We start from the raw sequence: 25,602 nt of genomic DNA on the forward strand, positions 1-25,602 counted from the left end.
TGCAAGTCAGAAAGTAATTTTTTTATACAAACCTAGATCATATTGTTGCGCATATATTTGCTATAATTTTCTCATCTAATAATTATTCTATCGTTACCCATAATTAAACTAATGGGATTTTTTTTCCCTTATATCATTCATTAATGAATGAATATCATGAAACACTATCAGCTTGGAAATTGCTTAAAATATTTATGGGAAAATTTGAATAAAGTTGGATTTTCGTAAGTCAGGCCATTCGTAACCCCTATATAGAAAGTTCAATCCTATTTCCCACCAATTCTCCACAAACTAGAATAAAACCAAAAAAGCTGAAAAAGTCAAGAGGTCACACAACTTCTGGAAAAAAAAGTGTCAACACGTGAAGGAAAGAACTGCAGATGCTGCCCTAAATCGAACATAGACACAAAATGCTGGAGTAACTCAACACTTCAGGTTGAAAGCACCCCCCCCCCCTTGCCCTTACCATGCCCATTTGGAATTTTATCAGCCCAGTCTTTACATATTTTTGCCTCCAATTCCATTTTCACCTAGATGTTTACTAGTTGTGATTTGAATTAATTAGTTACATCTGCTAGTAGATTATTAATGCAATAGGAATATTATTTATTCCTAATATGCCAAATGTTAGACTTAAATTATTGCTCCTGTGGTCCAAATCAACACTAATTTACTTATTCGAAATGCCATCACTCAAATTAAAAATAATGTGGAAATGATATGTGAGTGCAAGAGTTCCCATTAGTATTTTTAAGACCTCCTTTGCCCAATGCCCACTTAAAGTGAATCTCCTGCCAAACTGGATGATATAAATAGAATATCATGTGGAAATGCTTAAACAAGAATATTGGTACAAAATACCTATATGTAAAAATCAGTTTCTAGAATGATCAAAATTGTAGAAACAAATATCTTAAATAGAGTAGCCCATCTAGACATTGTGATATTACAAATATCATGGCATTGCAAATGTCATAACCAGTGCCAATGTTGTGAAAAATTACAGAATCCTAGGTTTCTCAGAAAGTATTATTTTACTTAATATTTGTTTTGTGGTGCTTGCTTTTGTGGTATGTAATGGCAAGGGACATGGTGCTCGATGAAACAACAGTAAATTACAAGCTTTCATTCAGGGATATTGGGCTCATTATTGGATGATATCATTCAGGTATATTGGGTTCATATTATTGAATGATACACAGTTCCTGTAAAGGTCGCCATAATTAAATATAACGTTATCAATGTACGTTATGAAAAGTGTTAACTTACCAGTGTGCAGCAAAAGGACGACAAAGATCCACATGAAAATTTTTTAAATCTTTAAATCTGATTGCTGCTTCTATATAAACAAATAATATCCATAGTGATACAGTTGGTAAACAAACTCCCCTTTCTGAAAAAGAAAAAAGTATCATCTCATCAGCCAAAAGTTTCAACTATAAAATAATGGTCTATCGACATACAAATAAAAGCATAAAAAGGGATGATTGTAGCTTCCATTTAATCACATAACATATCAACCATGACAGTGCAAGTTGGAAATTCAGATTCCAATCTAGTAAAACATGAATTTGCAATAGGTCTCAAAAAGAAGTCCCTTGATGTGCACTGTGCTACAATGAGTTTAGATCAGATTATCAGCAACAGATAAAATCGGTGCTTAAAATTTCAGACACGGGAGGCATCAAATGACATGGATAGTTTTGAATTCTTTACACATCAGGACATTTATTTTCAATAAAGTTTTGTTTGTTCCAATTTTCTTATATGGTTTTGACTCCTAAATTGACATCTATCTTGGAATTCAAAAATAGGAACAAAATATTGTCAAAGGTACTATTGTTCTGCTGCATAGCAAATAAGTTAAGAGAAGTAAAGAAAATGAAGTAGCCGTTTTTAGGTCACCTGCCGAAGTGCATTGAAAATCAAATAAAAGATAATGGATGATATAAAGGAAGATCATATATCAATGCATCTCAAATGCGGCTGTTGAGATAAAATTGACGTTTTTTTGCACTGTTTGTTGTATTGGTTCTATTTTTATTAAATCAATCTCAACACGGGCATTAGTGAATTCATGTGCCAGTGATTCAGTACAAATTAACATACTCAAGAGTCTGAAATGGGGGAATGGAATATGATATGTGGTCAAAGTTAAAACCGATTATTACCTGAAATATCTGCAATTAGTAAGTTATAAGCAAATGTGAAAAATACTATTTAATTCATGTTGTAATTTTGGAAACGTACTCCTTTGTATTTTCTTCCCTTATACACACCACACAATCTATATATAACAGTTCATTCCCTAGCTATTGAAAAAGTGTACAGATTAAGAAAAATGACAGCCAGATTTATCCTTCTTGACCATTTTGGAAGCAACAGCTTGACTCAATGCAATGTTTTCCTATGTGATTCAGTTGAAATAAACAGCTTTATAAGCAGTTGCCTTCCGGCATTCTAACATTGCACAACATGGATAACTGCTAAAGTGGTGGGGTAAAGGCAACATTTAAAACAGAGCAATCACATGCTCAGGAAAGGAACTGTTCCATCATAAATTTCAAATCGACCTTACTTTTTTTTTGTCTTTTTCACTGGACCCAACTTATGAATTAAAGACTTTTTAAACAGGGACCATGGCCAAATGGAAAGCCGTCACTGGATAATACAGAAAAAGGGACCTTATATTCTGGCAATAAACGAAATAAAAGATAGACATCACAATATTAGATCCCTTTTACTTTGTGGCAAAAAAAGGTTATTCAAAATCAGTTTGGATTGCAAACTACTTATTCATTGGCAATACCTTTCACTGATGTCAACAAAAATGTTATCAATATTTTTAGCATTCCATATCCTAGGTAGATCTAAGCAGGTCAGCTGAAATAAAAATCTACCCATTATCCATAAAAACTCCAAAGGAATTCAGAGCAACGGATAGATTTTTCCACTAAAAGTTAGCATTTTATTATGCATTTGCCTGAAAAGTAACAATGGATTTTATAAATTAAGTGGTTGAGGACAAGTGGGCAGAAAGGACAACCACTTCATAGTTTACACAAGCCATTCAAGTTCATGGCTTGAAGCCAAGTTCACGTTAATCTTTTTCCTTCACATTCACAGTCAATGAGCCCATGCTTCATTATCAAACATCAACCTGGTGCGTTACTGTTTCAGTGATAGGGACAAGACTATTTCCCAAATCATCAGTGATAAACAATTTTTTAATTTCACAGATTAGTGGTCCAGATTATTCCATGTGGTTTTCATGGATTAATTTCATGGTTTTACACGTTCTGTTGTTAAATTATTCAACTTTAACAACAGAATACAGAAAACAAGGAATAAACTGGACAACTTAAGTTACCAGGTCAATGAAGCAATATTTACTCTGCACCATTATCCTCAGTGAATCCTTCAACTTGCGATTGGACATTATGACTGAAAGTCGCTGACAGTTTCTTCAATGAAGTGGATCTCAGGGTCAAAAGCAGCAAACAAGCATTTAAAATTCCATCTACATCGCTATGTTTATGAATGGGCAACCACTTCAGTTGGAAAAAGTGGCTGCTTTTTATTTTACAAAGGATTGTATTGAAATGCTAACAACAAATTAAAAAACTATTGGTGCCACTATGCAAAAGTAATTGGAAGATACACTAAGTGGAATAAATCCTTCGATAAGGACAAAGTTATTGAGGAGGTCCGAACTAAAAATCCAGTAATCCAAACAGAAAATATCATAAACACTCAGCAGGTCAGACAGCATCCATAAAGAAAGAAAAGCAACATTTCAGGTGGATGTGGAGAAGATGTTTCCACTAGTGGGAGGCTAGGACTAGAGGGGGTCTAGGACTAGAGGTCATAGCCTCAGAATTAAAGGACATTCCTTTAGGAAGATGAAAAGGAATTTCTTTGGTCAGAGGGTGGTAAATCTTTGCAATACTTTGCCACAAAAGGCTGCTGAGGCCACGTCAATGGATATTTTTAAGGCAGAGATTGATTTTTGATTAGTACGGGTGTCAGGGATTATGGGGAGAAGGCAAGAAAATGGGGTTAGGAGGGAGAGATAGATCAGCCATGATTGAATGGTGGAGTAGACTTAATGGGCTGAATGGCCTAATTCTGCTCCTATCACTTATGACCGTATGAACAGTCCATCATTTCCAATGAAAGATCTTTAACCTGAATTGTGAACATTTGTCTCTCCCGCAGATGCTGCCTGATCTATTCAATACTTGTGACATTTTGTGTCTTTGTTTCAGCAAGGACATACCCAAAACCACCTCACCCACTTCAGACTGAAGAAAATATCTGTCTGAGGTAATCCACAAAGGGATTACAATGAGTGGGACAGAAGTATGTGGATCTAAGGAATAAAAAAACAATTTTAGAAAACCTTTACACATTTCAAAATGTTTCATTGAATTTGGAATTCGCTAAATTGAAAAACACATCTTTACATTTTTCACAGCAATTAACAGCTTCAGATGTGGCTATGGCTTTACACTGATAAAACTAAACACTCAATTTATGTAAAAGGTTGTTTTACATGCTCCAATATGCAAATGCAAATGCAAATGCAAATGCAGCTTGTTTTTAAATTTTTACAAATTGGTCAAATACAATCTTAAGAAAAAATGTTCCTTTTAGTTCAAGGCAGTAAGTTTTATTTCCATTTTGCATGAAATGCTGTAGTTAATGGTCCAACACTTACATTGGCTTACATGGAACATTAGTGGTTATAAGCACATCTTAAATGACTAATGACAATACATTTGTATGTTCATTCAGTTCTGCAAAGAAATGCAATTGGGTCAGGGAAGGAAAAATTTGATAAGTTAGTTAGCATGTAAGTCAAAAGCTACCAAGATGCAACTTGTACCAAGCAGGATCATTGTTGCAAGAATGCCAATTTTCTGCTGCATAATCAATCCAACTTTTACAAGTTAATTTTTTGAGTAAGTGTAAATAGTTTTCTCTCGGGAAGAATCTTTCCACGGGACAGCGGCAGTATGCCACGGGTCACAGGCTGCATCTGTGAGGTTAACCAGAAACTTGCATCTCTCAGTCATTTAACCAAGATTTAAATAACGTATTAAGATTGATAACCCTATAGTTTATCTTTCTTTAAGTACAAAGACAACATCCGTTGGAAAAAAACTTGAACATACCTGTGTGCCAGACGTACTGAACCCATACATAAGTACTGGCAGCAAAGAAAAGCCACTGCACTGGTATGAAGAGTAGGCATATTATATCTGATGTGAACGCTACACAAACAAAAAATACTGAAAAAGCCTGCAAGAAAAACAGAGCAAAGGAATGCATTACAAGCTCAAATTAATACACCGAGCTTCTTGAAGATCAATTCTAATTTCCTAGGGACAAAACAAATTGTTAAACAGGATTTAGCATCAAAAGGGATCATTACTGTAGCAGATGGTGGAAAAAGTGCCTGCAATGTAGAGTTCTGTGGTTTTAAGAGTGTAGTATTCATTACCCCTTCCATTTTTCTATTCATTAATACATGCAACCATTAAATCACAACCAAAACAGATTTTCTTTAATAAATTGATATTCTATTGAACGTTATATACCATGTCGATAAAAGCCATGAATCTTCATAAATTGCTGTGTTAAGTTTGAGAACCTTTTAACATAGGACAAAAAGCCAAACATTTACATTTTCTTGGAATCCAGTGCACAGTTTATATAGTACAAATAAATGCCAACAGGTTACAGTGGTAGAATAATCAGAAACATGTTCTTGTTGAACAAAGCATGTTGGATTTAGTTAGGTCCCATCATTAATTTGGACAAATATCTTTATGGAAATGTCTAGTTTGGAAGAAACCAAAAAAGAGAAAAAAATTCCAATTAAAATTCTATAATTGTAGTTTGATTTACAATGAATTATTTTTATACACACTCACTCTCGAGTCAAATGAAAACAGGGTCATGAGCGAAAGTTTTCCAAGATAGTTCTGGTGAGTGTTCAATCAATTTGTTTCCAAATAGAATTCATAAAAAAATTTAGGAGGCAGGTATGTATTCTGAAGTAGACTGCACCACTTTGCCCAGCTTACATTAAAAATAGGGACAGAACAGATTGTTGCAATCTTGACATTAAAAATAAATAAATAAATAAAAATTAAAAAATAAATAAAAAATAAATAAAGAGGTAAAAAATCACACTGCTGTTCGATCTTAGCAGGTCAAGCAGTATCCGTGGAGAGAAATGGACAGATTACATTTTGGGTCCAAACCATCCAGTCTGAATATGAACCCCAAATTGAAACATCGTCTATCCATTTCCCTCCACAGATGCTGACTGAGCCACTAAGTTTCTCCGGTAGTTTATTTTTACAGTATAAATTATATTTTTTCAGGCAAATTAGAACATTTTCATTTAGTTATAGTATATCTTCTGTGCACCTTTATACTGAACATAGAAATGCTGTAATACAAGGCCATATTTAATTGCTACAAATGTTTTCCCACTTATAATTTCACTATATTTGTCATCAAACAAGGCCACTGTTTTGTCCTGATAACTGCCTCGAAATTTAAAAGTAAGTTTTCAAATGTTAGTGCGCTGAGAGGGGAAGACAAGTTGTCATATTCCCTTTATTCTAAATTGTGATTAGCAAATTTATTCCAGATCTTTGCATAAGATTAATATACTGCTAAAATAAATGTCGCTGAAGGTAAATTTGTACACGTATGCAGAATGAGTTCAGGCTCCAATAACACAAATTTACTTGAGAAGTAAAACTTATGGGATGCATAGGAATGAACTGCAGATGCTGGTTTAAATCGAAGACAGACACAAAAAGCTGGAGTAACTCGGCTGGTCAGACAGCATCTCTGAAGAAAAGAAATAGGTGACAAGACCCTTCTTCAGACTTACGGGACCCATGAAGTAAGATGAAAATAAGACATTAACATACCTAGCAACAAGGAATTTTTTTTGTTCCAGTCAATGAATGAGTCAAGAATCTGGTCTGTTTAAAATACCAATACGCGTCCTAATTTTAAAACGCGGAACCCTGTCAAATTTCCTACAGCTCATGTAAATTTTACAACACCCTGCATTCAGTAATATTGTTCCTGGAATGATTCCAGTACAACTATGTTACAGAGAAGTTATTCCCCAGGGCAGCTGACAAATACTACACTGCTCAGTGGAGATCAGTTCCAAAAGGCTATAATAGGCATTGATTTAGGAATCATTTGAATCACTAGGCAGATTTTACAGGTATGGTGTTAGAAAAACTATCATCCAGAGAAATTGCTCTCAGTGAGATCCACCTCTTCTAAAAGGTTGCCCAGCTGAAATCTTTTGAGGATGGGAATTTATTCAAAATGATAACTACCTCAATGCTTGATGCAATGTTTTCACTATGGTTAAATACTCCAAAGTTAAGCCTTATTCAATAAAAGGTAACTGAGATTTTAAGTGGCATGTCAAAATATAATTACTGAACAAACCCTCCGGCCCTGAAATAATATTTTATGTGCAGAGTCTAATCACTTTAATTACTTTAAAATATAATGTTTATTAATTTTTAAGGTTAATATCTCAGCTGCTATGTATATGTCTCAATAACCTTCTCAAGGGCAATTATGCATGTAACAAATGCTGGCCTTGATTGCCTTGCCAGGACCCTGATAAATGAACGATTTAAAAAAAATCCTTACTTTTGTTCTCTGTAAAATATGGAAAAAATTAGTTTTAAAAATTACAGCTTTTTGCTTCCAAGGTTGCCATGAATGTCTAAATACGACTTTCTGTTTAGCCTACTTGATGAAATCATGCTACTGGACACCACAGATCCTTTATTACTGATGTCAGAAGGTAATTTTAAGTTTGCAAATGAAATTGTTCTATTGTTGTGGGCAGCTTTCAAGGCAAGCAGATAGTGCAGTCAATTTGCCACTGACTGCAAAATGTCATGTTATTTTTGTCATTTGCGTTACGGTTGCAATAGATATGTAATGGAAAATACATATTTAAAGGCAGGTGTAGAATAAAACTGGTTAAACACTCCCACCAGTAAAATTTTCAGACAGATCTAATATTGTGAATTTTTAAAACTGAAAACCAAATTCCTAAATGTATTTGAAAGCAGAAAGATTGCAAATTTTAAAATACATTCCACCTTCCTATCTTACTTTCTAAGCATCAAGCCCCTGCAACAGCAAACTATTCTAACCAGAAAGTTAAGGCAAAGTAGTTCTGGATTAAATTGTAAAACCAACAGAAATATAACGTATATGCAGAATTATTATCATCTAGCTGATTCCATAGTAAACTGTATGCAGGTTTCATCTTTGTTTTTGTACATGCAGTCATGTGAATTGTACATCAGATTTTCTAGTACTAATAGTTAAGGTATCAATTTTCACTTTTGTAGAATAGAAAAATAGAAAGAAATTAGAACACGCCTGTATTTTGGTTAAACGAATAGAGCAAGTAGAAGTGTGAATGTTACCTTAAACAAGTCTGGCTGCAATTGTAAAGGCTTTAACAAAACAGCATTGGGAGTAATAAACAATTTTAGTCTTCATAGGGATGACTACTTGTATGCATTCAAGGCAGTGAAGTGCAGATTAACTGGCCATACAAGATTGACATACTGTATTAGATTTCCTCTGGCTGGAGGATTACAGTCTAGGTGATAGTTTCAGGGTAAGTGGTTGCCCATTTAGGATTGAGATGTGGAGTAACCTCTTCTGTAAAATTCTTGGAATATTAGATCCCTGAAGCTACTGTTGCATTACATTTATACAAGATAGCAATCAATAGACTTTTGGGTATCAACTGAAACAAGGGACCTAGGATTGCTGACGAACAAGGGAATTACCTATAATCTTACAATGCCAGATCAGGGTTGAAAGGCTGTACGGTTCAACTTTGTTTCTATTTCTTTTGCTGTTTGTAAAAAATGTCAGAATTTAAAAAGCATTGTGGAATGAGTGGCAAAAGCATGAGTGACAAAACCTAGAGGTGTAAAGGTGACAAAATGGTGTCAGATAAGAAAATGGGAATGAAATACAAAGCCAGAGAGAGGGATATGAGTGGAAGTGGATTGAGGGAAGAGGAAAGAGCAACTCCGGGATGGGAGGTGATTGAATGAAGGAAGGAGAAAGAACGTGGTTACAATGGGGGGGGGGGGGGGGGGGGGGGGGGGGAGAGTACATACCACTGGGTTGTAAGCTACCCATGCTAAAGATCATATCTTAGACAATATGGTACATTTCATGCGGGGGAATTAGGAAGAAATCATGATTTCAGAAGCCAAATCACATTCTAAAAGGACTAGATATAAATGGATAGAATATTCTAGACTTCTGGAGAGTCAGAATAAAGGGTCACAACTTCATACGCCCATGTAACAAAGTTGTCCATCGCATCCCTTTAAATCTTTTCCCTTGACCCTCTAATTTTAGACTCCCCTACCCTGTGAAAAATGCCAATTATTCACTTTATCTATGCCCCTTATAATGTTATAAACCTCTATAAGCTCATTCCGTTCCTCTAGAGAAAGCAAATCCAGAGATGGGGTATACCATTTAGATTTGAAATTAGGAGATATAATTTTCACTCAAAGAATTGTGAACCGTTGGCATTTATTAACTGAAGGCAGACATTATTAAATATATTTGAAATGGTAGATTAAAAATATCAAGAGATATGGAGAAAATTGAAGAATATGATATAGAAGGGAATACAGTCAGCCATACTGAATGATGGGGCAGGCCATAAAGGCCAAATGACCTACTCCTGCATCCGTAATAGAAATGTTGGGAAAACTAAGGTCAGGCAGCATCTGCATAAAGGAAAACGGTTAATGTGTCCAGTTAAAAGCCCTTTGTCAGAACTAAGAAAGTAAAAACAAGGTAGTCTATTCAGCAGATAAGATGAGGAGGGTACTGAGTGGAAAATAGGGAATGTCTGCAATCGGGTGAGATTATGTCATCATTAAATGGATAGTTTGAGTTTGTGTTTAGTTTATTATCACATGTACTGAGGTACAATGAAAAGCTTTTGTTGTGTGCTAACCAGTCAGCGGAAAGACAATACATGACTACAATCAAGCCATCCACAATGTACAGATACGTTATAAAGGGAATAAGGAGAATAACATTTAGTGCAAGATAAAGCCAGTAAAGTCCGATCAAAGATAGTCCGAGGGTCTCCAATGTTATGCTCCTTATACTGCATAAAGTGTTGCTAATGTTGTGAACGCTGGCCAACTGAGATGTTGCCCAGCAGACCAGAATAAATAAATAAAAATGGAAAGAGGAATGCCAAGAATAAATAACCAGTCTTGATACAGAGAGAAGGAAGTTATTATCCATTTCCCTCCACAGATATTGGTTGACCAACAGAGTCCGACCAGCAGTTTGTTTTTTGTTTAGTATTCCAGCATCTGCAGTCTCGGGTCTCCGTTATTGAAGTTGGAGAATTCCATGGAGACTTAAGCTCCAAAACATGCAGAAGTAAACTGAGAAGCTGAAACTTGAGCAAATGTCGGGCCTCATTGTAGCAGTGCAGAAGGTCACTGATAGAGAGGTCAGAGTGGGACAGTGAATTAAAGTAGCAAGCAACCCAAAGCTCTGGGTCACTCTTGCAGACTGAGTGCAACTGCTTCACAAATATATCACTCAAACTATGTTTGGTTACTCCAATGTAGAGTAACCTTGATGAACACCCAATACAGCACACTAGATTGGAAGGAGTGCCTTGTCTGGAAAGACTGCTTATGTTCTAGGATGGAGGGAAGGGAAGAGGTGAAAAAAAACAGGTATTACATCTCCTGTGCCATGGGGTTGGATGAGTGGAGCTGGGAGACAGAAAGGGAGCGATCCCTTTGAATTGCTGAAAAGGGAGAGGAAGAGAAAATACTTCTGGTAATGGAATCTTGTTGGAACTGGTGGGCATTACAAAAGATGATCCATTAAAACGTGGAGGCTGGTGGTTCTTGCACAGTCAAGGAGAAGGGACAAGAGTGGATTTTCAGGAAATAGTTGAGACATTGTTTGGTTTGCCTGTGACTCTATTTATATGTTCTCTGTTGTTTTTAAATTATTGTCTGTAACTGTGGAACTGTGCTGCTGCCTGTCTTGGCCAGGACTCTCTTGTAAAAGAGATTTTTAATCTCAATGAGACTTCTCTTGGTTAAATAAAAAATAAAAAATAAAATAAATAAATTTGCTGGGCAAGTCCAATTAAACCAGACTATGCAACATCACCCAGACTTCATATTAGCAACACATTGTGTAGACAAAGAAAGCTTAACTGTCCACCTATGGTAATGCTATTTTACACTATTACCGACATTCCTTTTGTTACACCCATTGCCCTCACCCACTTTCTCTGCTCCTTAAACAAAATCGTTCAGCTCTGAAGGATCTTTAATCGGAAACGTTAACTGATTTTCTTTCCACAGATACTGCCTGAACAGCTAGGTTTTTCCAACATTTTCTTTCTTAATTCCCGATTTCCAACACCTTTAACTTTTTTTTGATTTCCACCAATGTCTCCATAATCTTGATAGTGCTCCTTTGCTTTAAAGGCAAAGATTGCAAGATTATGAAGTACTGTCAAAATGAATCTGATTTGTTGCAGTGAATCCTGCAGCAGAAAATATTGCAAACAGCACCTGAACTGATCACCTTCAGAAGCCTTTGTAATAACTATGCAGGATCTGCAATTGAAAGTATTTATCATAAAAATCCTTTTTTTTTAAATTTAGTGGAATGCTGCCCTGATATAATGGATAGTTAGTCTCTCATACTTTGGCATTCAAAATTATTTGTAAGCTGGGATCAAGTTCAAGAGTTAGGTAATTCTGGTAAAACCTACACAATGTGCCAATGAACAGATTTGACCAAGACTGCTTAGTAAATAATCAGGAAGAGCATCACAAGGCAAAAGGTTGGTTGGATAAACCAAATTTATCTAGATTTTTTTTTTTTAAACTAGCAATTTTCCACATAGCTGGGAAGATATCATTGTCACTGAAATCTATTAGAAAAGCTCTAGATCTGGTAACTGATTACAGTAAGTAATTGATACTGACTGATAAGAGAGGAAATCACAGCATAGATCTGTGGAATCATCCATTTGGCACTTTGGATTAAAATGCTTAAAAATAAGATACTTTATCCTAATTCCTCCAAATGGATGTGATACATAGATCTTTGGTTGATTACTACGCAGTTTAGGTGTCCAGTTCATTCTCAACACACAAGCAGCACGGTGCTAGGATCTCATCCTTGCATCTGGTGCTACTGCTCACAGCGTCCAACTGAACAGTCTAAATGTTCAATTAGTGTTTCTACTTTTCATCATCATCATCATCAAGCTTTCTTTCAGGCAAGATGAGAGATTTTAAAGTCATGCAAACCAGTTTCAGACCCCCAGACCAGCTAATGTCCTAATCTGCTCATTTAACAACGACAATATGAATCTGCACAATGGAGGGTAGATCTATGATGAAAATATGCTTTCAAAATGGCTGTGAGACAGTCATTCCCACAAATACTTTAATTGGCTAAAAGGTCTGTGCACCAAGTTGATAAAGAAGGCATTGGATAGGACACCTCCACCATCTGGCACGTGTAAAATCTAACATCTATTTCCATTAGGCCTCAACCAATTCTGGCAGAACGTTTTGTGCCTTAGCTTCTATTGGTGCTTCTTCCAATCAACAAGTTCCCTGACCATTGTCTAATTTGAACTCTCTGGACTTCAAGACATCAGGACTCGTGCAACTGCAGATGCATTGGCCCAGATTTTGGCATTAGCAAATCCAAGCAAATAGATGGCATTTGCCACTGTTCTTGAAGGCATCTACCAAGATACAACAATCTCCGTGGCATGCATTTCATTTCTTTCTACAATAGTTGTATAACGAGTCATCGGTTTCAGGAATCTTTGGCTATATCAGCCATAAATATTGACTAAATTCTCAGACTGCAAATTGAAACAATTTTAAACTAATCTTTTTAAACATTTTTACAAGGACCAATGGTTAAAATAGGAGAAATATCATAAATCTGCACTTGGAATTTTGAAACATTTTTCAGAGGATGACAATTTAGGAAATTAGCGTATTTATGTGTGAACAGACATGAAGCAACTTGACTTACAATTACTGCCAATAGACATTACTTTGACCTCATAAAACCAAAGATTCGGGGTTTCTTTCTAGATATAATTGCATATAAATAGTAATTTGCCTACTTATTCCCAAAACATGCTTTAGAAGTTTGGAAAGCAGCAGAATCTGTAGAGGGTAATTAATTGCAGATGGCAATTTATGGCCTATTATAATGAATTTGTTTAACTTCAGAAGCTGCTACCAGATTTCCTCTGTTATAATGTCAAGTGTTAACAGCTTGATATTTCCCACTACAAAATCTCAACCATAAATTACAACTCTTAAATTCAACCCTTCATTATCCCGATAAGCCCTTAACTTAATTTTGGAGATCACGAGTATATGTTTATAACAAATTTCACGCATTTCCTCTTCTTTCCAATGCAATTTAAAATGTACTCTAGTTGTCCTTCAATAGAAACAACATTTATGTTGCCTGACTATATATGACCATGGTCCCCAATCTTTTTATTTCCATGCACCACTTAAAGTAGACTTTAGAATTTGATGAGTAAATAGATTTACACCTATTTTCCCTAGCCATGAACAGTTATAGATCCTGATCTTCATTATTAGGAACCAATGAAGCCAAATTTGCTCAGACCAGCTAGCTTATAAAGCTTGAAAATATAGCTTTATCAGACCAAGGTGCAGGGGAGAGGGAGGGAGCGTCCACAAGTGACAAGAATCTAACGAGCTGAGCAAAATTGAAATGTGCAAAAGCAAAGATCTGTCAAACATGGTGTATAGGAAGAAAAAGTTCATGGAAAGTGGGATTATGGAAATTCAATGAAAAATAATTAGTATGCATAAGTGCTCGGTATCATACTATAAAGGAGACAAGAATGAGGGAAAAGGTATGAAAAGATTTGCATGAATGTTAGGAATGATATAGTAGATCTCAAGTAAGTCTCAAAAACTTAAGACTTTTTAAACCAAAAAAGTAGATTAAATGAAACGGGGCCCAAATAAGCTTGCCAGAGTTTTATAAGGATAATTAATATAAAAACCTTCAAAATCTCTCAACAAATTTGGCTCAAGCATTAAGAAACAAATTCTAATTTGGAAAAAGTAAATGATACATCACAGAGGAAGATGCATGCACTGGCTCTTTTAAACCGGTATAGGCATCTGCCAATGTCCCACAAATCTTACTTTAACAATGCCTCTTTGAAAAATCATCAAATCTGCTTCCACCATCTGTTTGATGTGCTCACAATCATAACTTTGAGCAAAGTTTACTTCCTTATATCCCTTCCCTTGCCAATTGCCTAATTATCTCCTCATGATATAGATTCTGTCATAACTACACAGAATATAACATTTATTAAAGCCCCATCCAGGATTTTGATTTTTCTCAGATCGCTTCAAGGAGAATGACCCAACGTACCATTTCCCTCACCAAAACACCCAATCCCTCTACTCCAGTTGTCTAACCTGCACAAAAAAAATGAAAATACCATCAGTTAAACTGGTACCATTTTAATAAACATCTCCGGCATCCTCTCAAAAAACCTTGAATATTTCTGAGTGAATTCCAGAGCCATTCCGGGGCAAAATTAGTACTTTATACATATTTGGAACTACTGTACTTTTGTACTAACAGAACTCAAGGATATTAACAATAGAGTGAGTAAGCTATACAGCCTTTCAAGCCTGCTCTGCAATTCAATGAGATAATGGCTAACCATGTACCCAGTGATCACTTTCTGCCTTAATCCCCACATCTCTTCTGTGTCCAAAATATAAATTTCTCAGTATCTCGTCTCAGTGTCCTCCACCACAGTGCTGCGAACTCTAAAAATGTACAGTCCTCTACTTAAAGTACTTACCTCAGTCCTAAATGACTGAAATGCCTCTCATCAACTATTTTATTGATAGTTCTCAGGCTTGTATACATCTCAATGAACACTCAGTCTAAATCCCAGTGAGCACAATCCAATGTATATTTATAAAGCAAGGACGCTGCACATTTTTTGATAAAATCTCTCAATATGACTTGCTACCTTCAAACTCATGTGCCTACCCTTACTGGCCTCTGATGTTGATTAAAATTGTAGCATTTAAAAAATGGGCTTTAATCACAACTTCTTAATCAGAAGTGGGTATCAAACATATAACAGACCAAACTGGTATATTTTATAAACCATCAGAAGTCTCTAACCAACTTACCAGACCCTGGTATCTGAAGGAATCATAAACACTCCTGATGAAGAGCCAGAAAGGCCATAGATATTCAAAGCGGAACTCGAGGACAAAATCTGCCAGCAACACCAGTGCCCACACAACAAGGAACTTAAGGTACAAGAAAGTGCTGCAAAATGGGAAAAAGAAAACAATTTAGACATTGAACTACAATTTGCATAATTTGATTTTGTCATCAAGTATTCAGAACTTAGAAAGTCATCCATTTAAATCAGATCAGTTGATGGAATAATAAAATAAGAAATTAAGTGCACTCTGTCTACTGTGGCATTCACCATCGACACAAGTGCTCATCTTATGCCAGGTAGCCACCCTATTCCTATATTCCCTTGTCATCACCCACCTGATCTTTTCTTAAATTTTGGTCACTGTCTCTGCTTTAATAATTAGGAACTTGTAGTTACGATGAAGCTTTGCATATTATGTTTATTAAGTTTATTACAAATAATTTTATAATTTGGTATTGCTAATATCATGAAGATCGACATTGTTCTCCTGGGATAGATTGGATTTTAGTTGGCAAAGTGTTAAAAACTAATAAGCTAAACCCTCTACAATACGGGATAAATATCAAAAACTGGTCTTCAGTAAATCATTTCTCATTAGTTAGATAAATATAACTAATTACAAAGAAAGTTAATATTCACTTATTTTAGTATTTACTTTTACTTTCCTGTTCTTTTCTTCAATTTGGAAATATCACATATTGTTCATAATGCAGAATTCAACCAGCAAGGGTCACCCTTACAACCACTTTTCAAATAAACTATCAAGCTCAACAAGAAACACATCATGAGCTGCTGTAGCAAATGTAATTGTGGAAGATAAAAGCTTAGTGTAGGAGGTAACATTTTAGCATTGATAGAAGTTTACCTAACAAGAAACAATAGATATTAAAGGGTTTTCTCCCCGTGGCAAGTGGTAGACCACAGAGATTGGTGCCAGGGATCTCAATGTTTTACAATTTGGATAAATGACTGGGATGAAGATGCCGATAGGGTTTCTTTAACACGGGATATTAATGAAATTGAAACCGTTCAGAGAGAATTTATTCCACTGATTCCTAGAATGGACAGGTTTAGCTTTTACACGGCAGTGTCCACGGATAGCATTATTGCCTCACAGTGCAACAGTTCAATCCTGACCTCAGCTGCTGCCTGTGTGGAATTTCCATTTTCTTCTTGTGTCTGAGAGAAGTGAGAGGAAATAGGTACAAAGATGTGTTGTTATATTAATGGGCTATAGTAAAAGACCCCTTAGTGTAGGTAAATGACAAAACAACCAAGTAGGAGTTGTTGGGCATATAAAGTCAGACTTGTACACCTTGGAAACAAGCCCCTGGGCCCCAACTTGTCCACGCTGACCAAGATGCCTCATCTAAGCTAGTCCCATTTGCTTGTGCTTGGCCCATGTGCCTCTTAACATTTCCTATCCGAGTACCTGCCCAAATGTCTTTTAAATGTTATTGTACCTACCTCAGGTACTTCCTCTATGAGCTCGTTCCATATACTCATCATCCTCTGGTTTCTATCAATTTTTTCCCCTCTTATCTTGAACCTATCCCTCCAGTTATTGATTCCCCTCCTCTGGGGAAAGGATTCTGTGCATTCACCCTTTCTATTCCCCTAATGATTTTATACACCTCTATAAGTTCACCCCTCAGCCTCCTGCACTCCAAGGAATAAAGTCATAGCCTGTCTAGCCTCTCCTTACAGCTTAGGTCCTCGGGTCCTGGGAAAAGCCTTACAAATAATTTCTGCATTCTTACCTTAGTAGCATCTTTCATATAGCAGGGTGACCAAAACCGAACATGATACTCCAAGTGCAGCCTCACCAACACCTTGTGCAACTGTAACATGTCCATACTTGTATCCTCAAATTCCCTGACTGATGCAGGCCACCATACCAAAAGCCTCCACCACCCTTTCTACCTGTGACTCCAGTTTCAGGGAACTATATATTTCTACTCCAAGATCCCTCTCCTCTACATGCCCCAGGGCCCCACTGCTCACAGTAAAGGTACTGCCCTGGTACAACTTCCCAAAATATAATATCTCACACTTATCTAAATTAAATTCCATTAGCCATTCCTTAGCTCACTTGCCCAGCTGATCAAGATACTACTGCAATTGTTGATAACTTTATTCACTGTCTATAATACCACTTAGTTTAGCAAATTTACTCATCTTGCCTTATACATTTTCATCCAAATTGCTGGTGTTGATGACAAACAATGGGCCCAGCATCAACCCGAGGCACACCGCGGGTCACAGGCCTCCAGTCTAATAAACAACCTTCCACTACCACCCACTGTTTCCTACTGTGAAGCCGATTACGCAATCAGTTAGCTAGCTTTCCTGGATACCATGCGATCTAATCTTCCAGAGCAGCCTTCCATGCAGAACCTTACAGTCCTTGCAGAAATCCATATGGACTATGATTACAGCCCTGCCCTCGTCAACATTCTTGGTTAAATCTTAAAAGACTCAAATTCATGAGACACGATTCCCCACACACAAAATCGCATTGACCATCCCTAATCAATCGCTGTCTTTTCAAAAGCATGTGAGGCTTATCCTTCAGAATACCCTTCAGTAACTTGCCTATCACAGATGATAGGCTCACTGGTCTATAGTTTCCAGGCTTTTCCTTGCAGCCCTTAAATAGAGGCCTATTCAACATTAGTCACCCTCTTCTGCAACCTCACCCCTTTAATAATAATTCATACATCTCAGCCAGGACGTATGAAATTTCCCCTCTATCTTCCCACAGTATGTGGATAGTTCTGATCAAGCCCAGAAGATTTATCTACCTTCATAAGTCTTGGGACATACAGAACCTCCAACTGTAATAAGGGCTGTCCTCGTGACAACGCCATTAATTCCCCAAATTTCCTAATTTTCATGGATTTCTTCACAGTAAAAACAGAAATACTCATGGAGGAACTTGCCTAATATTATCAAAGTTAGCTTGCCCTAATTTAGAACTTTAACTCGTGAGCCACCCCTATCCTAATCCGTAACTATTTTAAAGCTGACAGAACAGTGCTTGTGGTCACAAAAGGCTCACCAATGACACTTCAGGCACTTGGCCTGCCCAATTCCCCATGAGTGAGTCAAACTTTGCTCTCTCACTTGTAGGACTCTCTACATAGAGTTTAGAGATACAGTGTAGAAACAGGCCCATCAGCCCACCGAGTCCACAAAGACAATCGATTACTCACACACTAATTCTATGTCATCCCACTTTCACATTCTACACACTCGGGGCAATTTAAGAAAGCAATTAACCTATAAACCTGCATGTCTTTGGAATGTGGGAAGAAACTGGAGCACCCAGAGAAAATACACGCGGTCACAGGGGGAACGTACAAACTCCACAAAAAGAGCACCCATAGTCAGGATCGAACTCGGGTCTCTAGCACTGTGTGGCAGTAGCTCTACTGCTGCACCACTGTGCCACCCTATTGCCCGAGGAAACTTCCCTGGCCACACTTGGCAAATTCTCCCTCATCCAAGCCCTCCGCACTATGGTAATCTCAGTCCATATTAGGAATGTTAAAATTTCCAACTATATCAGCCCTTTTACCATTGCAGTTATCTGCAATCAACCAGCATGTTTGTTTTTCTAATTCTAATCAACTATTTCGGAGCCCATCATAAAATCCTAGCATGATCATTGCCTTTTTATTTCTCAGCTTCACCCATTTGGCCTCACCCTACAATCCTTCAGTAATCGTCTCAGAACACTGCAATAACTCACTCACCTATAAGCTTACCCTTATTCCTAAATTATATGTTTCTGTAAATGATTCTTCTCTTCCTCAGGAAAATCTCTATATGTTCAAGTTTCTAGAAAGAATCAATAAGACAAAACTTGCAAATATGCACAAATCCAACGAGTTCTCTGTTCCTCAATTTCATAGTGCCAAGGACCAATACCTACTGCTCTGGATGAGATAGATCCTTTATTTGTCATTCAGACCTTACGGTCTGAACGAAATGTCATTACCTGCAGCCATACATACAATAACACAATAATAAACAACAGAACAGACAGTAAACACAAATTAACATCCACCACAGTGAGTCCACCAAGCACCTCCTCACTGTGATGGAGGCAAAAATCTTAGGGCTGCAGTCTCTTCCCTCCTCTTCTCCCTCTGCACTGAGGCACGTTAACTCAAAGATTACAATCAAAATCAAAATAAATCACTAACAGAACTGTACTAACATCTCACAAAAAAGACTTGAATGGCTAGAAATCTCTACCCTGGAAGATTGTAAATGATAGATCACTAAGTATTTAAAGATACATTTTTGAAAGATCAAGGAATTGAGGGCCATTGGGAACTGGCACATAAGAGATGATATCTCAGAGTTCAACCATGATGAATGGTGGGCGTGCTTATGGACAAGGAGACCTTCTCCTGCTACTATTTCCTGATGATCTTGTAATGTAAAGGAAGCAACAGATACAGTTGGCATAGTTAAATCCTTTTCTAACATACTGCAACCATTAACTCTATTTTCTTGTAAGGTCTTTTATTTATAATTTAAACAAGTGTCAAGAAAAAAGACAAAGTTATGCATGCACTTTGCAGATCAGGCATGTTAACATCTATGGAATGAGAAAAAGTTAACGCTTCACATCACCAATCTTTCATCAGAATGAGAGAAAGTGAGAAATCACACATATTCCAACGTACAAGGAAGGGAAATGTCCGTGACAGGGTAGAGGCCAGGAGGGGCTGATGACAAAAACTGATACCACCAGTCAAGTTAGACTTCAGACATTCATAGTGCTGAAGAAAGATTAAATTCAAAAGGGTAACTGTCTTCCCCCACTCTACCAATCCACTACCAATGCTCCCTGAGGTGCTGACCATTTCCAAGATCTTTGTTTTATTTCAGATCTCCAACAACGGTATTTTATTTTTAAACTTTTAAATTTTCTTTGATGTCATTAGGCTGTATTTTTTTTCCATCCGAAGTTTGGAATACCGCCCCTTTAGTTCGGAATCCTTAATCTCATTTTAGTAAATCAGGCAGATAGGGGAGAGACAGGCCTTTTGTGCTCAAAGTATCCAAGGCCTGATCTGTCAAGCCTTTGACCTTGTGCACAGAATTGCATCCGGGGCCACACTGAGAAAAGGCACAGGCCTTTAACAGTAACCCTTCAACAACCTATACAATTTCCAGTCCAATGTGAGTCCATTCAAACATGACTTTCACTCAACTAAATAAGGAATTACCAGCAAATCACCTGAAATGTTGACAATGCTGGAATAATAAGATTATGGAAAGATTCTCCCTCTGCCAGAATCAAAAATCCAAAACTGCTTCAGGAAGATTTGCACTGTGTCTTCCTGCAACAGATGGAGAGATTACTTCCAATGTTCCCTTGCCCTACATTTCACCTCATCAACGATGCAGGCTCAAAGGGCCAAATGGCCTCCTCCTCTATGATTTTGCATGCTTCAGCAAATTAAATCCACGAGGAATAAGAGCAAGATTAGGCCATTGCTCCATGTAAGTTCTGTTGAAAACTCTAAGTAATGAAAATCAGGTTTAAATATTTCAATTGGACAATTATATTAAATAACATTTGTTTATAACCTAATTCTTAATTTAAATTCAAGACATATTCAAAGCATACCACCTCACAAAATGTGACCTGCGTTCACCAGTTTCATCGCCAAAATAGCAGAAAAGATGTTATGGAGAAATTAAATCTCATTACTTTAACCTGATTAACCAAGATCTAATTACCAATAACCAATTCAGCTTTCTGTAAGAATGACTGCATTACAATAGAGAAAATATTTAACTCCACATTATTTGGAGGATAAAGGGGCCAGATCTTGTTACTATGGGCCAAACAGCTTGCAGTCAGCCATGCTCAAAATCACCTGGTCTATCACACTGGCCCTGTGATCCTGGACTTGTAGCAGCAAATCCTGAGTGGCAGCAAAGTCTCAAATAGGCCACTGGAGAATTTTGCTCACCGCTTCCCCAAATTCCCCTGAAAACTTTCAATAACTGGCACACTTACAAAATGAACCCCTGATAGCTCTAAAAGTACCGAAGCTCCCAAAAATAAAATAAAAAATAAAAAATAAAATCAGCTCAAACCACTTTAACTATTAGATGCAGAAAATGAAACAAATAATTCAAATAAAATCCTTGTCCTTCTCCCACAGTCCTATAATCACCATGAAATTGATATGGTTATGATGAATCATAGCCGGATGGAACCCGGCTGCTGGACTTAATGGATTGCCAAATCTTTCCTATTTGTTTGTGTTTGAAGAAGTATTCACACGTCCCGAATGACTACATTTAAATGGGTAAAGTCCAATGGTTTCATCTGGCAAGTACCAGCAAACTCTGGGCCAAAAAGGTGAGGCCGTATTTGGAGTATTGTGCAAGTATCATATCAGGTGAGGCCACATGTGGAGTATTGTGTTCAGTTTTGGTTACCCTGCTCTCAGAAGTATATTATTAAGCTGAAAAGATTCATGAGAATGTTGCCAGGAGACGAGGGCCCAAGCTATAGGGAGAGGCTGGCTGGGCTCTATAGTGAATACTATGCTGTCCACAGAACTGTACAGCGTAGGAACAGGCCCCTTTGCCCATTGGCAAATTTAATGATGGGCTTGGAGCCATACTTAGGGATGCAGTCATGGGTGAAGAGAGAGTAGAGGAGAGGGCTGAGCACACAGCCCTGTGGCACGCCAGTGTTAAGTGTTACAGTGGAGGAGGTGAAGTTGTTGACCCTAACAGACTGTGGTGTTGGTGAGGAAATCCAGTGTCCAGTTGCAGAGGGAGGTGGAGATGCCAAGTCCGCTGAGTTTGGTGATCAAGCTAGCGGGGATGACAGTGTTAAAGGCGGAGATGAATGCCATTGAGGGTGTATTTTAATTTCAACCCGTAAAATAAATTGTCTGGAAGAACTACAAACCTCATGGACTTGATTTCTGTCTGCACACAGAAATGCCATTGCATGCAGGCAAGCAGATTTTACCCAAGATAATGACATTTTTCATCATCCAGGCTCAGCATTCCACATTAAAATATTCTTTGACAATTACAATATGTCTACATTTAATGTTTTTCTTGCAACAGCAAATCTGAAAAAGACTAGTGTATCTGGAAAAGTGAATGCTACATTATATTCATGCCAAAATATGTATTCTGGAAAAATATAAAATAATATGTTACATATACATGAGGTTTAGTTTACATAACATTACAGCTTCTGTAAACATCAGCTTTAAAAAGCATTGCAAGTTTCAGATGTTTTTCACAATTTGTTTGCCAATTCTACATGCCAGTGTTTCGTATCTAGCTTTTGTGCAGAAACTAAATTTTAACCCAATATTACCACAACATGTGAGCTTCCCAGTATTTTCAGATACAGCATTTGCAAGAAAAATAAAGTGGTCTGACACACACATTAGCTTCATTAGTACCAGGGTTCCCAAAAGGTAGGTCTGATTCTGATTATGTAAATCCTTCAGATGTGGGCGAGTAGTATTTCCCTTATTAGAACCAACTTCACACTACAGTTCAAATGTCAACATGCATTCAAATACATTATACTTTAAAAAAAGACAGTGTCAAAACAGAGTATTCCCTTGTCAAGAATCAAGAGTGTTTAATAATATGACCTGGACAAGAACAATGAAATTCTTACTTGCTACAGCTTGACTGGCACTTTAAACAGAAGAGCAGAATGAATAAATATACAATAAATTATCAATTATTCTGGGTAACACTAGGTATCCAAGAACATGATCGTGCAAGTCCAATAATACAGTACAACCTCGGTATTGTAAAGTCCAAAGAAGTTTGGTGCCGAAGTACGATTGTGCTTAGAGTTGTGCAGGGTAGTTCAAGAACCTGATGGCTTGATAGGAAGAAACCTTTTGCAAATTTGGAAATAATCGTTCGTGGGCTCCTCTGTACATGCTTCCTAACGGTAACATCAAGGTAAAATGTGGCCAGAGTGGTGGGGGGGTTTTGATATACGCTTCCTTCTTGAGGCAGCGTTTCCAGTAGATCCCTTCGATGATAGAGCTCAGTACTCATGGACCAGCCAATGACCACCACTTTCTGCAGCTTCTTTCATACTAGAACTTTCAAATGACCGAACCAGGTTGTGATGCAACCAATCAGTTTGCTGTCCGCCATATACCAAGAGAGTATTTGGCGACATGCAACATCTGAGGAAGCAGCTGTATTTGTGAGCAAGGAGGTGGTGTCATTGCCAATTCATACTGATCGAGGTCTGCTGAAGAAATATGAGAATTCAGTTGCATAGGGAGGAGTAGAATTCCAGTTCCAGGTTTGAAAGGGATGGTGTTGACCACCACGCTGTAGGTGATGAGCAAAGCCTGATGTAGTGTTGTTGTTGTGGACCATTGCAAAGTGGAGAGCTAGTGAGATCACATCTACTGTCAATCTATTGTGGCGGTAGGTGAATTAAAGCAAATCCAGATGGTTAGTGAGGAAAGAGTAGATTTCATAAATAACTGTTCAAAGAAATTCATCTAACAGACACCAGTGCCACCATTTAATAGTCGTTGAGGCATGTTACCTTGTTCTTCTTGGGTGTTACCTTGTTATGATGGATGACCTTTTAAAGCAGATGGGGACCATTGGCTGTAGTAGGGAGGGGTTGAAGATGTTTATGTGGGTCCACACAGGTTGTAGACGTGACCAGTTACATCAGAGCCATACACGTTCCGAAGGTTCACCCACATGAAGGATTTTCTGATGTCAACCTTGGGGACTGAGATCAGTGTCATTGGGGATATGGGAGCTCATGAAGGTACATTGCTGCTCTCCCTTTCAAAGAGAGTATAAATGCATTGAGCTCATCCAATGGTGATGCATCGCTGTCATTTAAGCTACTCGATTTCATCTTGTAGAAAGTGATGGTGTTCAAACCCTGCCACAGATGCCACGTGTCTAAGCCTCCAGTTTAGACCAGAAGTGTCTCTTCGCATTCCGGTGGTGCTGGTGCCAGCTGCCTCCACCATCTTTTTGTTTTTTTGTTTTTTTTGTTATGTTGAAGTGTGTTTTTTATGTTTTTTTTAATGTTTTAATGTGGGGGAAGAGGGTACGGTAAGGGGGATACCGTCCTTCAGTCACTTCCTGGAGAGGACGTGACTATTATTCGAGTCGCGTCCTCGCCCCCCCCAGCGGCCTACCTACTGGATTGGCGCGGCCTTTCCTGCCTGGGCCGACCAGAGCTCCAGCAGCGGCGGGACAGCGCTGATACATCGCGGGGCTGGCGATGCCTTACCGGGGATCGCCGTCTGGAGCCCGGAGTGCTGGGCCTGCGGCACCGACATCCTGGAGCTGTGGTTCGCGGAGCTCCCAACGCGGGCAGCGCTGACAAACATCGTGGGGTCCTGCGACTCTGCCCGGCTCGGCCTGCGGACTCGGGAGCTGCGGACTCCGGTGGGAGGCGGCTGATCGGGAGGTCCGGGCCGCTGAGGAGGATTTTCACCGTCGGGGTTCGGCGTCGGCGTTCCATCAGCCCGGCGAGAGGGCCTGAGCATCGGGCCGCCCGGGGTGGCGACTGCGGGTGCTCGGAAGGCCCCGACCACGGGTGAACATCTGGGAAGATCGGAGGGAAGGCTGGCTGGACTATGGTGCCTTCCTCACCTTGGTGCCATTGTGTTATGTTGTGTCGTGGACTTTCTGTGTTTGTGCTTTTAAAATTCTATTTTATTTTTAATATGTTTTATTATTTATTATTTATTTATTTTTATGATACTGACTGTAAAGGGAAATTCATTTCGTTGTCTCTAATTGAGACAATGACAATAAATTTGAATACAATACAATATTGACTCAAATTCTGCAGATCGGGTCCTCAGTAGGTTGTGGACCTCCTAGTTCATCCAAGGTTTCTTGCTAGCGAACACTTGAACGCCTTTGGTAGTATCTTAGTACTTCACAGATTTCCTTATGAAGTCAGATATCGTACAGCCAATGCACAGCATGCTTTGGTTATAATCTCAAAAGACAACTCCATACTACACCTTGACAGAAGGAATATTTACTACTCCAATATCAAGACCAATTAGATTGATAGCCCAGATGACAAGAGTACAAATGTTTTGTCATTGACAATAGATGTCCTGTGCTCATGCACTTCAGAATCTGAACTGCACTGGTCAACCAAGTTTTATAATTTACATATT

General features: G+C 38.0%; 1 protein-coding gene across 2 annotated transcripts in view; it reads right to left on the minus strand.

Annotated features, from left to right (window-relative positions):
* Positions 1-25,602, minus strand: part of maco1 (macoilin 1) — an 80,765-nt gene that overhangs the window by 33,076 nt on the left and 22,087 nt on the right. For both annotated transcript variants that reach the window (XM_033045155.1, XM_033045156.1), the window contains 3 exons: positions 15,351-15,492; positions 5,178-5,304; positions 1,270-1,393 (listed from right to left, as the gene is read on the minus strand). In XM_033045155.1, coding sequence (XP_032901046.1) covers positions 1,270-1,393; positions 5,178-5,304; positions 15,351-15,492 — 393 coding nt within the window. The remainder of the gene's footprint in view (positions 1-1,269; positions 1,394-5,177; positions 5,305-15,350; positions 15,493-25,602) is intronic.

This window comes from Amblyraja radiata, chromosome 27, assembly GCF_010909765.2.
Source record: "Amblyraja radiata isolate CabotCenter1 chromosome 27, sAmbRad1.1.pri, whole genome shotgun sequence".
NCBI classification, from domain to species: domain Eukaryota; kingdom Metazoa; phylum Chordata; class Chondrichthyes; order Rajiformes; family Rajidae; genus Amblyraja; species Amblyraja radiata.